Below are 15,127 nucleotides of genomic sequence, written 5' to 3' on the forward strand. Positions count from 1 at the left end.
AAGTGGGGTGTCTGCTCAGCACCTGCCTGTTAACAAGAAACTCAACACACCCCACGGTGCCCTGGTCTTTGGCTTTGTTTTATGGGTGTTTCTTGACAATTTTCTGACTATCTCCCCATTGGCTTGACAACTGGCAGCAGTCAGCGGCTGCACTGCAAGCTCAGGACAAGATGTTTCGCAAGTTATTTCAAAGGAAATCTGTTCCATCCCAAATCAAATGTGGAATGTTTGTTTTGGCACCCTTCTCCCTGTCCCTCTCTGACAACATCCCAGAGCAGACCCAATGCAGAGAACTGTGCACCGTCAGCAGGATTTCCAACATGACGCACAGCCTTTATGCAATCACCAACAATTTATGGCTGTAAATTAATTATAAAAAATAACCACCCAGTCCACAATTCAAGAATAAAGCCCTTTTTCCTTTAACAAAAGCTGCTTGCATTTCAGCAAGAGCTCACCTCCTTTGGCATTAGCTGCTGCTGCTAAACCTGAGCAAGAGCAAGTGTTGCTGTCACCAATCCCATTCATGAGCTGCTTCAGGGTTTCCTTGGGCTCAGCCTTGAAAAGATCAACAGATCCTACAAAGCTGGGCAAAGTTTTACAAACCCTGCTCTTGGTGGCATCAGGGAGAGCTTTAACCACTTCTTGCCCTCACATTTGGTTTTGCACCCTGAGTCCCAACTCCTTTGCTTTTCTGCTGTTAAGGGGGATGCTTTTGGAGTTTATGATTACAGGAAGGTAAAGTGAAGGTGATCCCTGAATGCCACAGGAAGAGGGAGAGGCTGGGTTAAAAAGAAGGAAAAGCCATGTTTTTTTGGAAGAGGACACACTTTTCAAGTCAACTTCATGCTTTCTTTTTTCCTCCCTAAGTCATGCTGCCTTTAATGAGCAAGCCCAAACCCACCCACTGTCCTTTGGTAAAAGCCCTGGATGGGCTTCCCTTTGAAGACCTGCCTACCCACAGTCCACACTCCCATTACGTTTCTCCTCCTCGCTGGAGCTGCGATTTTCTGTCTGTGAACCCAGTGAAGGCATCTATCACATCAGGCACTGCTCCCCATGTCCCTCCTGTGCCACTGTGGAGGAGCCCAGCAGCCCCTGGGGAGGAAAAGCAACTTGGTAACATAGGCAAAGACTTCCCGAAAAGCCGGAGCAACAGTGGGACTGCTGGCAAAGCTGATCACAACGAGAATCATGGCTGTTGACAGCCCAATGTGGCCTTAATCACATCTGTCAGACAATAGCTGACACCAAGGAAAATGAGCCCTCGGTGACATTTATGCAGCACTTCATTAAAGGAGCCGGTGCAGCTCCGAGTAAGAACGAGCAACAGCAGCGCTGTTCTGAAATACAGCTCCAACACCACAGGATGCTTCTGTGGCGTCAACACATTGATTTTGGCAGCATCATTAGAAAGGGGCTGACCTTGCCTCACTCACAGGAGTGTGGCATGAGCTGGTGCTTTGCTCCCAGCTCCAGCCACATCAGACGGCACCTGCGGGTCTCAGCTGCCCCTCACAGCCATCTCCCTCCTGTGGTCCTGCATCCAGCAAGAATAAAACGAGCGTCTGAGCACAGGCTCTGAAGACGTGGCATGAGTGAAAGAGTACTTTTGAATTAAACAAGACATATCTGCATCCTTCACATCACAGGCAGGAATGATGTGCCCAAGATCAAGTAGGATGACCAGGAGGAAAACCTGTTTCTTTTGTGTACAGTAAAGCAAGCTGTGATAAATGAGGTGCTCTGGCTCAGTAAGGGCAGAGCCAGAGCTTCACTGGTTTAGTTTGTGCAGGACAGGGCTCTCCAGCCCCTCACAGAGCTCCAGCAGACAACCATGAGTGCTTTAGTCTCTTGCCCTTAGAAAGCAGCACGAGGCAGTGAGTTCAGACAAGGATCCTGTGACCATGTGAATGGCCCATGCTTGGAGGGCAAGGTTTAATCAGTCAGGAGGATGTTTCTGGCTGATCATTCAGACAGCTTGATTATAATTAAGCACAAACATTCTGAGATCTTGAGTCGCTGGGAAAATGCTGATTGTAAGAGGAATCCAGCACTGAACATGGGGTGTGATGAAGCCTGTGCTCAGGAGGCTCTGATGCAAAGCCAGTCCAGCATCCAATGGCTTCGTCTCTCCATATGACAGAGTGGAAAAGGCTCCATGCTGAGAACAAAATGTGTCTTTCCAAGTAGACTGGGCAGGCTGCACATGCACCAGCCTTTTTTCTGGGAGCCACACTTGGAAGTGACCCAGCAAGCCGTGCAGCTGAGAGAGGGAAACTTTATTTTATCTGCTTATGGTGACAGTGAAGGATTTATTCCACTCACTCAAGAGCAAAGCTGTGCTTTTCCAGCTGAAGGCACCGAGTGCTCTGCATGGCTGTTATAGTGCTCACAGCAGGTTCCACGTCCAGGATGCAATCTACAATCCTTGCAGAACACAAAGGTGTCTCCAGGCTGAATTTTACATTTATGCCAAGGCATCATGAGCAGGGCTAGGCCCAGATTAGTCTTTCTAAGGTCTCAAAATGTCCCTCTCTATGGCTCTTTGTGGAGCCACAAGACCTCAGGAGGCCCAGTGGGAACAAGCCAGAAGTGCTCCAGTCTGACCGCAGAGAGATCAGGGGATAGCAATAACCATTTGTCTAAAAAAAAAATTCATCTAGAAAACATAACCTGGGAATAAAGTTTGAAAGAGCAGAGGTTGTTTAGTCTAGAGGAGAGAAAGCTGTAGGGGATATAGTAACAACCTTAAAAGGCAGAAAAAAATGCTTGCAAAGAGGAGGGAACACATTATTCTCCAGGTCTGCTGACTCCTGCAATGAAAGTTTCAGATTGGAGAAGAAAATTCTTCCTGTGTAATCACAGCAGAAGGTGACTGGGGCAGGCTCTGGCCCTGGAGCGTTTCCCTGGTGTCCAAAGGCAGTGGGTGCCCAGGCACATGACAGGTGTCCCCAGATTCCTGGTCCCACACTGCCCTGGATGGGGAGAAGGTGGTCCCAACCCTTGTCTCCTGAGGTCATTTGCCATTCCAGACCTTCACCAATCCATGAGGCCCCATCTTCTAGAGTTACCAGTATTTATGTACAACTGTTGCAGCTCCCACTCAATGAAGTGTCTCATCTGGGAACACAAGAGAGCTGCAGTCTGGAAGAGCGCACGAGGTGACCATGCAGCCCTGATTTTCTCCTAACAAAGAAATGTCGCAATCTGTTTCCCAAAGCCATCCAAGGGAGCAGGAGCCCTGCTCTGTCCCGTGACGTGGGGTGGTTGTTACCACATCATCAAGACCATTCCAAGCGTGCAAACCCAGGCATAACATGCTGACCCCACCAAAATGTACTTCTGCAGGATGCTCTGAGACACTGAGCACATCCACTGTTGGCTTTCCCAGAGGCTCATGTCACTGCTGCCTCCAGCACGGTGCTTCGGCCAGCGGCCGTCCTGGAGCCAGACTGGTGCCAGCACCACAGCACACGCAGACACAGCAGGTTTTTCTGCAGCTGCTCTCCACTGCATGGGGCTGCCAGGCTCAATATTTCACCCCGGAGCCATGGAAACACACACTTTTCCACTGAGCACAAGGAAAAGCTGCAGCTCAGTTGTGGGTGCTCAATATAGAACTGGAGCTAGCTGCAGCGCCAAGAAAACCAAGCAGGTTTCTGGTTAACATTCAGGTTTGCTAAGAACACCCTGTACCATCCCCTCTGAAGTCTGTCCCCACCCCTCCTGAGAACCATGTTTATCCATAAATGCTGCCAAGGGAAATAACACCCGAATAAGCAAAGCGACAGCACAAAGACATCCCTGGTGAACATCACCTCTACAACCTCGCCACAACAAAGCATTCAGAGGTGCTTCAATCCCACTGTGTGCTTTGCTAAACAGAGGCTGCAAGTCTCATTATGAATTATTAAAGCACTCGGCAAATGACAGCAGAGAGGCCGCAGAGAGCGCGTGGGCTGGGTGTGAGGCTGGGAATGGAGCCCCCCATGGGGGGAAGCAGCTCCCAGCCCCCATTAGATCAAACTCCCCGTGAAGCTCTGCTAACACAGGGTGAGCCAGCATCCCACTGCAGCAGAGCACCAGCCAGAGAATGCAAAATATCCTGACATAGGATATTGCAAACAAATAGGGCTGTGCTGACGCTTGCTTCTTGCCTTAACATTTATCACAGCGGACAAACACATCTGTGCGTCGCAGCTCTCACCACAGAGCCCCACAGAGGTGCCTGCCAGCACCAAAACCCAGCACCCAGCCCTGACAGCCAGGGTTTAAATGCAGCTATAGATCCATGGGAGGCTACAGCACAGCATCTCTTGTGTCCAGCCCCCTGTGCCAGAGCCTGCTCTCTTACACAGCATCAGGCATCCTCACCACCCCTCAAACAGGGTTTATTTCAAAGTCAGTCCATAGAACTAAAAGAAAATTAAGAAGAAACAGCCTGCACAGAGCTTTGTTTATAGCTCAGCCTCATCTCACTTCTGAGCGACCTCAGGGCATGCAGAAATAAAGCAGAACTTCCATGTAACTGGAAATCATGGAAAAGAAACAATCTGGGGGAAGGCAGAGCCCCTACCAAGTGGGTCACAGTCCCACCAGCCTCCCATGGTGTGTCCCCATGGTGTGTTCCCATCCATGGATGCCATTGGGTATTTCCCACCTAACCAGTCCTTTTCAGCTTGGTGGAAGAAGGCTTTATGTGGGTGCTGCTTGGAAAAGGGTTGGATTTTAACCCAGAAGCCCCCCTATAGCTCCTTTATCAACACTCCCATCTCCTGCATCCTCCCCAGCTGTGTTGGGGATGCTGCTTCCCCCAGTAACCTCTTCCAGAAGTCCATTTTGGTTCTCCCTCTGCATTATCCCACCTGCTCTGCACTGTCCACGTGTGACACTGAAGGGATGAAGACATGCAAGAGGTTGGCCCCCACAGCAGGGACACCAAACCTCCCACTGTTGAGTGGCAAAAGGCAAGTGAGGGGGAGAAGAAACGTTCCTGACAGTTTTACAGTGGTTTGGCATTGGGCCTTTGGGGTGGGAAACCTTTATCTTCCCATCAGTTTTGAAATTATCTGCTTGTATTAGGAAATTATATACCTATGCCTCAAAATTGCAAGAATTGCCCCCAGGGATCTGATCTTCCAACTTGGAAGCAGTTTTGTGCTGGCTGTGTCTGGGAGAAAGAGAGTGATAAGAACATGGTGGAAAGCTGGGAGCATCCTTTTTTCCCAGAAAAACTCTGGAACAGCCAACGTGTCACTTTCCAGATTGCATAACTCAGCTGGAGCACTTGGGGCAGCCGCCCTCTCCAGCCCAGGGGAGAGAGGAGCACAGGGGAAGGTGACCAGCATCCAGACCCCTCACTGCCATCCCTGAGGGTGTTCAGGAGCTGCTCCCAAGCCCCCAGTGCAGGATAGGCTGGGTTAATTAATGTCTCTCCAGAAAATACAACCCTGGCCCTTAGTCAGGGCTTGCTCTTACCCTCACCTGCCTTGCAGCTTTTAGCTCCTCTGCAGGCAGAGGAAGAAAAGAGACTGGAGACAGATGATGCTGTCTGGTCACTCTGCAGCTCAGACATGCAGGGATCAGCCCTGTTCTCTCCACTTTCTGGTTGTATCAGTTGTTGTCTACTCCTGGAAAAACAATGTGGGGCCTTTGGGCATCACACAACACAGATGGCAGGAGCAGTGTGTGCCATACAAGTGAAATCACATTCCACCCTGTAACAGCACCAGTTTAACATATTTCTAAACTGGATTTATGCCCGTGACAGATGTTCCCCTCACCCAAACTAATTTTCTCAAGGAATCCTTAAAACCTGTTTTCTCCTTTTGCATACAGCAGTGTCACCATTCAACGTGACTTCTGCCTCCAAAAGGCTCCTGCTCTCTGCAAGCAGCACACAAAGGGACTGTTCCCAGATAACAACATTTAGCCTGCAGGTACTTTCTTAAGTGAGCTATTTGACCAGCTGTCGTTTTGTGAGAATAACTGCTTGGAATCAGCAGAGATCAGTTCTTGATTTCTAATTCCACTGCCAGACACATGCCGTGATTGCAAAACCTTTCTGGAGGGAAACACAAACACAGGGAGCAGGGCTGATGGGCCAAGTATCTTATGGGAACTGATTAACCTCTGGTAGGATCAGGCTTCTCATCACGAGCAAACCTTCCTGGACAAATTCCATCTAAGCATTGTCCCAACTGCTTAATGCAGGGAGCTACAAGGCAAACACTGCTCCAGGATCCACTGGTTTTCGTTCTTGTTACTGCCATTGAAAAAAAAAACAACCCAAAACCCCCCAAAAGTAAACAAAGGAAGCACAATGTATGAGATAATATAAAAGAAAATCAGCAAAAATGAGCTCTCTCTTAGAAAACAGGCTGAGAAATATTGTTTCCTTTTTGCTTCTCCATCTAATAGCCATGTAGTGCAGGATACAGTTTCTAAGACACCGTAGCAGACTGTTGTAGCCTCCAACTGATGGCAGAACAGGATTTTCATAGAGAAACATGGAAGGGGAGATGCCCTCCACCAGCAGGAGACACTGCCCTATGCCACTGGATGTGCTTAAATCCCATCAGCATTTGTGGCAATTACACAAGCACAAACCAGAGGACAGCAGAGACGCTACCACCAAATTCAAATCTGGACACAGAGCACAAGCAGGGTCACAGCCACCTCTGCCACTCACATGTCTGCAGGGGCACTACTGCCCAGGGTGACAGCACTGCAAGGGCACGTGCCCAGGATTAACAGGGTGTCTCACCTCTTTACTAACCCATGAGGAATTGGCTTTAAAGCGATTAAATAGAGCCTTTTGGTAAGGTAGAAACCTGGGGTCTTGCAGGAGATTGGGGTCACGTAGATCTTGACCCACACAATGGCTGACCCCGAAATATTACAGGGAACAACATCTGCTCACAGCAGGCAGCCTTCCGGCCAAAGGACGGGGATTACTGCTGCACAGCCCTGAGTTATCTGCATTACTGACTGTCTCTGGCTAATTAGCAGTTAAGTTGTAATAGAAACATCACAGCAAAATCCGCTGCCGGGGAGGTACCAGCCTTTAACATGTGCTCTCCAGGTCAGGGATTGTTTGCCCTTCAGGTCCCTATAAAAACCAGACTGCGTTCCGCAATGCCATAAAACCTCAGATGGACGCGGTGTTAATTATTTCACTTTATAAGGTGGAGCAACTGTGCAGCATTGGCAGCTCAGAGGGACTTTGTATGTGGATGCCTGGGAGCTTCTGGCAAAGCAGAACTGGAGGATGCAGGGTGGAGGACATGGGGTGAGCCAGACCCCCGGGCTGTGGCTGGGGGGAGCTCTGTGGGGAGCTTGATCAGCCACAGCAGGAAGTGCAGGGATGGGAAAAGCCAAGCAGCGGGGTGCTGTGCCCTGACATCACCCGCCCAAAAGCCTGCTCTCTCACAGACCTCATCCAGGTCACCAAATCTCCCTGTCCTCAAAACACTGCCAATTAAATGAGATGATAATTGTGTCCTCCATAATTGCAGACATTGCCCTGGGGGAGCTGCTTGTTGCTGCTGCAGTGCCCCTAGCTCAGCTGAGCCAGCTCCCAGAGCAAGGGAAATTATTAGAACCTTGCACATTAATAAAAATATTATCACCTCACTCTGCAGAGGAACAATGAACACTCACTGCAAGCCCCATCACGCTGAGCATCTGCTCCACAAAGCAGGAAAGCAGCGAGCCATTAAGGCAATTCCTGCCCCTGAGGAAACTCAGACTCTGGCTCTGTATGGTGGACGGATGCCTTTGGGAGGTCTCCCCCACAGTATTTTGAAATGAAAGGCAGAATCATTTTCACTTTGATTTGGAGGCCTTGCCACATCTTCTCTGCCTTGACCTATATCCTCAATAATATGTTACACTTCAGCTCCAAAGCATGCAACATCCTCTCCACTGCTCAGGGATTGCTCATCCAAGCTTGGTGTTGCTCAAGACTCTTTGTACTGATGGGATTTACACAACACAAGTTTTCAGGAACACAAGAGGCTTTGGAAATGTGGAGCTTTGCTTAGGGAAACCCTGTTTTGGAGAGCAATTCCCAATTCCCTTGCCATTTCACATCTATTTTTCCTCTGTGTATATCTGAGACTGTTTAAGCAAAACCCTTCCCAGCTCATTAGCTTCTCCTCTCCCCCCTGTTACTCCACTTGCTGGATAGGGAGATCCTGGCTGAAACAGAGATCATTTTACATCTTGGCAAGGGGCTGGCAGCTTCCCTAAACAAACACACCAAACCCCGGGCGCGGATGAGGAGGCACGGGCGTAGCAGAGCAAACCTGTCCATCCAGGCAGGGCTGAGCCCAGAACTGGGATTCAGGGGGCTCAGCTCTCTGTGGGCTTGGCAATCTTCACCACCCATTGCAGGCATCCCATGGGGGATCCTCAGGACCAGGCACAAACACCCCACAGACCACTCCCTGCCAGCAGCAAGGCAGAAGGGCTCCATTTCGCAGGGGTTCAGACACAGGACCTGCCCAAAACCAAGCAATGACTGGCTGGAACAGAGAAAAGCCAGGGGAGCAGCTAAGAAAAAGCAAGGCAGTTTCTCTGGTGAGCAAACCAGGCTCAGTATTCTCTTTTCCGAGTAGTTTTGTGCTGAGGGACGTGGGAGCTGTGGTGGGTGAGCAAAGCAGAGCAGGCTGCAGGAAGGACAGAGCCTGCCCAGCGCCAGCTGCAGACCAGAGCCGCACACAGACACGTCCGTGCGCACACACACCCATCCCTGCAGCCACGAGTGAAACCCAAACACGTTTGGGGTGAGAGGACTGAGAAATATGACCCTCGTCAAGGATGTGCTCATGAGAAACGAACTCAGCCTGATGGGACAAGCATCCTGCCTGACTTTTCCCTGCAGTTTCTACCAAGGGGTTGGGGAAGAGGAATTAAAGAGCTGTGCATAGAGAGGGAGGAATTTCTTTTAACTAGTCACATGCTTGAGGACTGCGTAACATTCAAAATGGGTTAACCTGGCCCATTTCAAAGCATTCAAAAATATTTTTAGCCCACAAGGGCAGATGACAGCAGTCCTTCAAGTGCTGAAGGCTGAAATCTGCCCCTGCGTTAGCACTTGGCCTTGATTTTCCCCCTCTCTTCACAAAAGGGAGGATTAAAGAGCTTGAAAACATTTGTTTTGAGCTGCACAGGAAGGTCAGCCATCTATAAAACTCTGCATTTGGTAAACAAGCAAGCAAATGGAGAGGAACTGTCAGGCTTGTCAGGACCAGGCAGACAAGCCTGTGTCACTGAGCAGTGGTGTCCAAGCTGCTGGTCACCCTCATATTGGGAAGACACTGGAACACAAGGGACTCAATTGCATGGAGGGCGTGCTGGGGTGGTCTCAGGGTGGCAGGAGCAGGGGTGACATACCTGTAGCATTGGAGAGTGCCAGGGACTCCATGGAGCCCCGGGGAGTCTGCTCGGTGGGCGTCAGGTCCTCTGTGAACTTGAGGGCACTGATGGGGTGACGGGTGCGGCACTGCGATGTTGGCATCCCACCCTCCTCTTCCTCTTCATACTTGGGGACTTTGACGCTTCCTCTGGTCTCTGGAAAGCTCTGGTTGGACATGTCACTGTAGCTCTCCTGCGAGCGGAGCCTTCCTGAGTAGTAGTCCTCTCTGCAGTCCTGGATGAAGCTGCCACCGTGGCTCTTCATGGCCAGCGAGGAGCTCCTCTTTGGGTTGCTGAAGTGCTTTGCCCATAAATCCGACTGCGAGCCCGGGACCTGGGTGGGGTTATAGGAGGTTCTTATGTTGCACTGGCTGAGAAGTTGCAAGGGGGTTTGAGACTGGCTTTGCTCCATTTTGCCCCCATAGTGATAGAGCTCATCCCGGCTCCTCCACAAGTGGTCCCTGTTGAGGCTCGGTGTCTGGCTGGCCAGGCTCAGCAGATCCATCTGCAGGGACAGCGGGTCCACGTCGGTGGAGAGGCGGTTGGAGGTGACCTGCAGCTGGTTGCAGGGGCTGCGCGCCCCCTCCTCGCCCTTCCCCTTGTTCTTGCCGATCTTGGCGCTGCGGCGCGATTCCTTGGCTCGCGCGCTCTGGAAAGCCGAGTCGGAGGAGTCGGAGCCATTGGGGTCATCCCCAATGCTGCAGGCCCTGGAGCAGAAGATCTGCCCCTGCTTGGGCAGGAAGGGCCGTCCCAGCAGCGACTTCTTGCACTGGGCGCAGCAGAAGCAGGTCTCGGTGGCGTGCCAGTGCTGGCCGTCGTACGTCATCTGGCCCTGGTCAATGCCTTGAGGGAGAAGATGCACAGTGTCAGGGTCATCTAACACTGCACTTAATACCTCCATCAAGGTCAGGCGGGATGGGCTTTTGAGCAATCTGGTTAGTGGAAAGTGTCCCTGCCGACGGCGGGCGGTTGGAACAAGATGACCTTCAAGGTCCCTTCCAACCCAAACTATCCTATGACTCTGTGATGCCCTAAGAGTGACACGCACTCAGCCTCGCTTCTTGAAAGCCCTTTTTCGGGGTTTCTCTGATGGATGGAGTTAATCCCTTTTTTAATTCTTCCCAATTCTAATTCCAGGCCTTTGCTTGGGAATTACTCAGTGTTGGGAAAGGCAGCAGAACCATGCCTCAAGCTATTTTGTATTAAATGTGGATATTTCCGATCATAAAGCAAAGGAATGCAAGAAGTTCTCTATAAAGTCCTTGAAGTAAAAGCAATATGCTGCTTATTAAAAAAATAATAAAAGTCTTCAACTAAACCATAATGAGGAATTTGTGCTGCCTTGTTCAAGCATGTAAGAGAGCAACGACAGCCCTGTCCCTTGCTGCTACTGTGGTCCCATTTTTACTTTATTTTGGCTTCTGGGGCCTCTTCTCCAAAAGAGAATGGAAAGAGCTGGCCCCAGGGGTCGAGCACACACCCTTGCCTTGCACCCAGCCACATTTCCTGGGTTGCTTCACCAGACCCCCCTTGGGCTCAGTAAAGGAATTGACACAGTCTGTCTCCCTCCAGCCAAGCCCCAGTCTGCACAGTGCTCTGTCAGAGCCGTGAGCAAAGCTCCCAAGGTTTCAATTATAATGTTTGCACACTTGTTTAAGCTGCTGTTCCCGGCCAAAGCCCTTGCTGCCCTTGTTCCCTCAGAAACTGCCACGCACAGTGTGGGCTGGCTGGCACGGCGGGTGCTGCACCCACATGTGCACAGCACGTGCCTGCACACCTGCTGTGGGGCCAAGTGCTGCTAGGTAACTTATAAATGAACAGAATGTTAATGGTCTGGTTTATTTCAAGCTAAATTAGGTTTAGTATAATAGTTTTTTTCCCTCCCCTTATAGTGAGCAAAGTGCTTTTATACAGATGGGAGTGCTACACCTGTGGGCAAAGGAGAAACAAGACGGTGGGTGGGATTTTATCAGCTCTTTTTCCACTGCCCAAAGCCATCTTGCAGAGGAAGGAGTGCTGCCTCTTTACTCCATCCTCACCTACCGCACCCAAGCCTTACAATACTTCATCACATGCTTACCTCTGATTTATGTAGCTCATTGGCACAGTGCTCAGTTCACTATTATGAGTGACTTGCAGCAAAACGGTTGCAGTCCCTCCTTTGCTAGAAATTTGCAAATATGCACCAAACCAGATATTCTACCCTGAAAACCTGACAGCCAGCAGGCTCCGGCAGGTCAACTGGAGTGAAGGACAGCAGATGGGGGAAGCACAAGAGAAGGGACCATGCAAGAAACATTTTCAGCTGCTTCTTCACCTTTCTACAGCTGAGCTTTTGGGAAGGATGTGCTGCAGGTCACAGTAGATGCATCCTCCAAGTGCTTCACTGAAACCCTGCATTTCCCCTCCCCGTGCCATCTGGCTGCTGCACAGGAGCAAAGTGGGTTTTTTTGTCTGCAGCATATGAAGTATTTGAACATGTGAGCTCACCTCCATGGACAAAGGAAGGACTGTCTTGCGTGCTCACTGTGCTCAGCCAAGTGGCAAAGGGGGCTGGGGAGAGCAGCAAGATGCTTCCCAGCCCACCCAGCGTGGGGACATCTTGCTCCCTGACTGAAGTGCATTTTAAATCACCGCTCTAGAAACATAAATTGACCCTGATGCATTATTTCTTTCTGTCTGAGAATATCTATCTGCAAGCTGATTGAAAACGGCTCAGAAACAATAATGATGCCTAATGAACAAGCATCTTTTCTAACAGTAGCTCATCAAATCATGTGATCCTTTGGCAAGCTTGGATGGGAAAAATCTGAGTCGAAGAGCCAGGCTGTTTACAGGAAAATGAGATTTAAAGGGAAAAAAACGTGCCAGAGAAATTTTATTATGCCAGAGAAAGCTTTCAGTAGCTGCCATTGCTCCTGAGGTTGCCCTCTGATAACCCTCCCTTCTCTGACTACAACAAGGGATAAACAGCGGTTTAACCAAATAAATCACCACGTTACCTCCTCGGCGGGATGCGAGAGAGGCATAAGCACATTTGGTAGCCCCAGCCACGCACAGTCCTGCCCGCAACCCCACAGGGTTGTCAAGGACTTAACGCAACAGCTCTGGTCAGAAGCAAGCTCCCCGCGGGGCTGCGCCTCCCGCACGTACCGATGTGCTGGGCGCAGGTGTCGCAGTACTCGGCGTACAGGGACTCAAAGCAGCTGCAGCAGTAGGGCCTCCCGTCCTTCATGATGTAGCGCTGCCCCCCCAGAACCGTCTCGCACTCGAAGCAGCAGAAATGCTTCATGTGCCAGTGCCGCCCTTCGGCCTCGGTGCACTCGTCGGCAAAAATGATCTGGGGAGAGAAACACGAGCGTGGAGCAGAGCTGGTCAGAAAAGGGACCCGGGATGCAGACACTAACCTGTGTGTGACCCCTGCCCGCGCATGGCAGCTGCGCCCCTTTGTTCATGCAGCCTCCAAATTTTGCAGCCAGCTCCCCCAGTCCTGTGTAGGAAACTCCCATAGTTTGGTTTGTGTCGGGGCACCCATCATTTCTTAGGAAAATCCATTAAAATGCAAATTCCTCAGAAGCACGTTCGTGCCCAGACTACGAAGTGTTAAGGCAGAGCTGCAGTAACGTGCTCCTAGGCTCACCCATCAAACAGAAAGGTCGATCAGGGTAATAAACTCACTTATATACAACCTATCGATCTGCTGGACGTCTGAAGAACAGAGCGGCCGCTTACTGGAACACGTTTACCCATCTCTGAAACATGGACCTGACCACAAAGGATGAGCAAAAACACAAGGAAAGTGGCAGCTCTCTAGAGAGGAGAAAAGATGGAGCTGCCTTGGCTCCTCATCTTGCTGCTACCCCAGCCTGGGTGCCTATAAAGGTGATTGCAGTCATTATACCAGTGGGGAAACTGAGGCACAGAGCGCTGTTGAGGATGAGCTGGAGAAGCAGCCATCTAAAATGTCCTCAGCAGATGCTTTCTTGCTGTGTCTTCTTCTCATCCCCACCTCATCTAAACTCCCAAAGCCAAGCCAAGGGAGCCAGCAGCCCCAGATCTGCTCCCTGGTTCTCTATGCTGCCACAGGGTACACCAAAAGCTTTTTCCCTGCAGATCCTCCTACCCCTAAATTACTGTTTCTCACTATTAGTACTTGATGTTTTGCGGGAAGAAAATCATGCTGAAGAACGAGCTGAATGAAAGAATTAAATGAGAATTTGCAGGGATAAAAAGTACATGAAAAAAAAATTACCCAGCCTAAGCAACAAAGAAATAGAGCCAGTTGAATGGTTAGGGGTTGTCTTTCACTGGTAACACTACAAAATTAATTGGACACATACATCAATGCTCTTTATATTTGAAGAGCAGATAGCCTTAGACATTTACTATTACATGCTTACAAGGATGGGACGTGGTATTTTATAGTACATACGGTTTTCCACACTATGGTTTTCAGAACTTTAAAAACCAGAGCAATTTCCTTCGCCAGCCTTTTAAACAGAGATTGACACTCGAGAAGCACTCAGAGGCGACTCTGTACGGTTTTCTATCTTAGTTTTGTATTCTATTTGTTCAGCTTCCTATAGCCTGTTAATCGCCTCTCTCAAAGCCTATTTCAGCTCGGCGTGTACTCAAACATGACCGATCTTGTAAGAAACACACCACTCATCCCACCAGGGGCTTCTTCTGCAGGAATGGAGAAGGGAGGATCACCACACCCAGCTGGGCTAAAATCACACAGCCAGGGGGCTGTGCTTCTACTGGAAACACTCATGGAAACCCCCCAGCATCCTGTGTTTAGGTGAGGTCCTAACTCATAACAGTCCTAGGCAGACTGCAATGAAGAATACCTGAAACCTCAGGAAAAAGTCAGGGAGGGAGGGGAAATGCCACCCAACCCTCCTGTGCCACCCCAGCGGGCAGCAGCGCTCGTGGCAGACGCTGTCTCTTACCTCATCGCATGCGGCGCAGCGGGGCTTGAGGCACTCAGCGTGGTGCCTGCCACAGTAGATCTTCCCATCCTGGTAGAAGTAGATCAGGTCGACCAGCAGCTCGTTGCAAACACTGCAGATGAAGCAGGGGGGGTGCCAGCAGACGCCGTGTCCCGCTCGTGAGGCGAAGACGGCCATGTCCCCTCCGTTGATCTGGCCGCCACACTGGCAGAAAAGCTGGGGATTAATGGAGGTGACCCCGCCGCCGCCCATTGCCAACGGGATGCTCTCACAACCACTGCCCTGCACAATGCCAGGAGCTGAACTGACAGCTCCATGCCAAATATCCTGAAAGGGGCCCTGACAGACCCCAGCACTTGCACCAATAAGGGTCACAGGCAGGCGCTTTTTCCATGACTGTCATTAAATCGTGGAATGGTGTGACTTGGAAGGGACCTGAAAATCACCCAGTTCTGATCCCCCTGCCATGGGCAGGGACACTTTCCACTAGATTAGGTTCCTCAAAGCCTCATCCAATCTGGCCTGAACACTTCCAGGGATGGAGTAGCTACAAATCCCCTAGGCAGCTTGTGCCAGTGCCTCAACACCCTCAGAGAGAAGAATTTCCTTCTAATATCTAATCTAAATGTGCCCTCTGTCAGTTTAAAGCCATTCCCTCTATCAATATATGCCCTTGTAAAAAGTCCCTGTTCAGCTCTCATATAACCCCTTTAGGTACTGGAAAGGTTCTTAAGGCACCCCAGAACCTTCTC

The 15,127-nt window shown here is 50.3% G+C and overlaps 1 protein-coding gene across 10 annotated transcripts in view; it reads right to left on the reverse strand.

The window, feature by feature from the left end:
- Positions 1-15,127, reverse strand: part of PRICKLE2 (prickle planar cell polarity protein 2) — a 103,984-nt gene that overhangs the window by 1,858 nt on the left and 86,999 nt on the right. For all 10 annotated transcript variants that reach the window (XM_040076149.2, XM_040076141.2, XM_058422212.1 and 7 more), the window contains 3 exons: positions 14,376-14,579; positions 12,577-12,763; positions 9,403-10,266 (listed from right to left, as the gene is read on the reverse strand). In XM_040076149.2, coding sequence (XP_039932083.1) covers positions 9,403-10,266; positions 12,577-12,763; positions 14,376-14,579 — 1,255 coding nt within the window. The remainder of the gene's footprint in view (positions 1-9,402; positions 10,267-12,576; positions 12,764-14,375; positions 14,580-15,127) is intronic.

This window comes from Hirundo rustica, chromosome 12 (genome assembly GCF_015227805.2).
Source record: "Hirundo rustica isolate bHirRus1 chromosome 12, bHirRus1.pri.v3, whole genome shotgun sequence".
NCBI classification, from domain to species: Eukaryota; Metazoa; Chordata; class Aves; order Passeriformes; family Hirundinidae; genus Hirundo; species Hirundo rustica.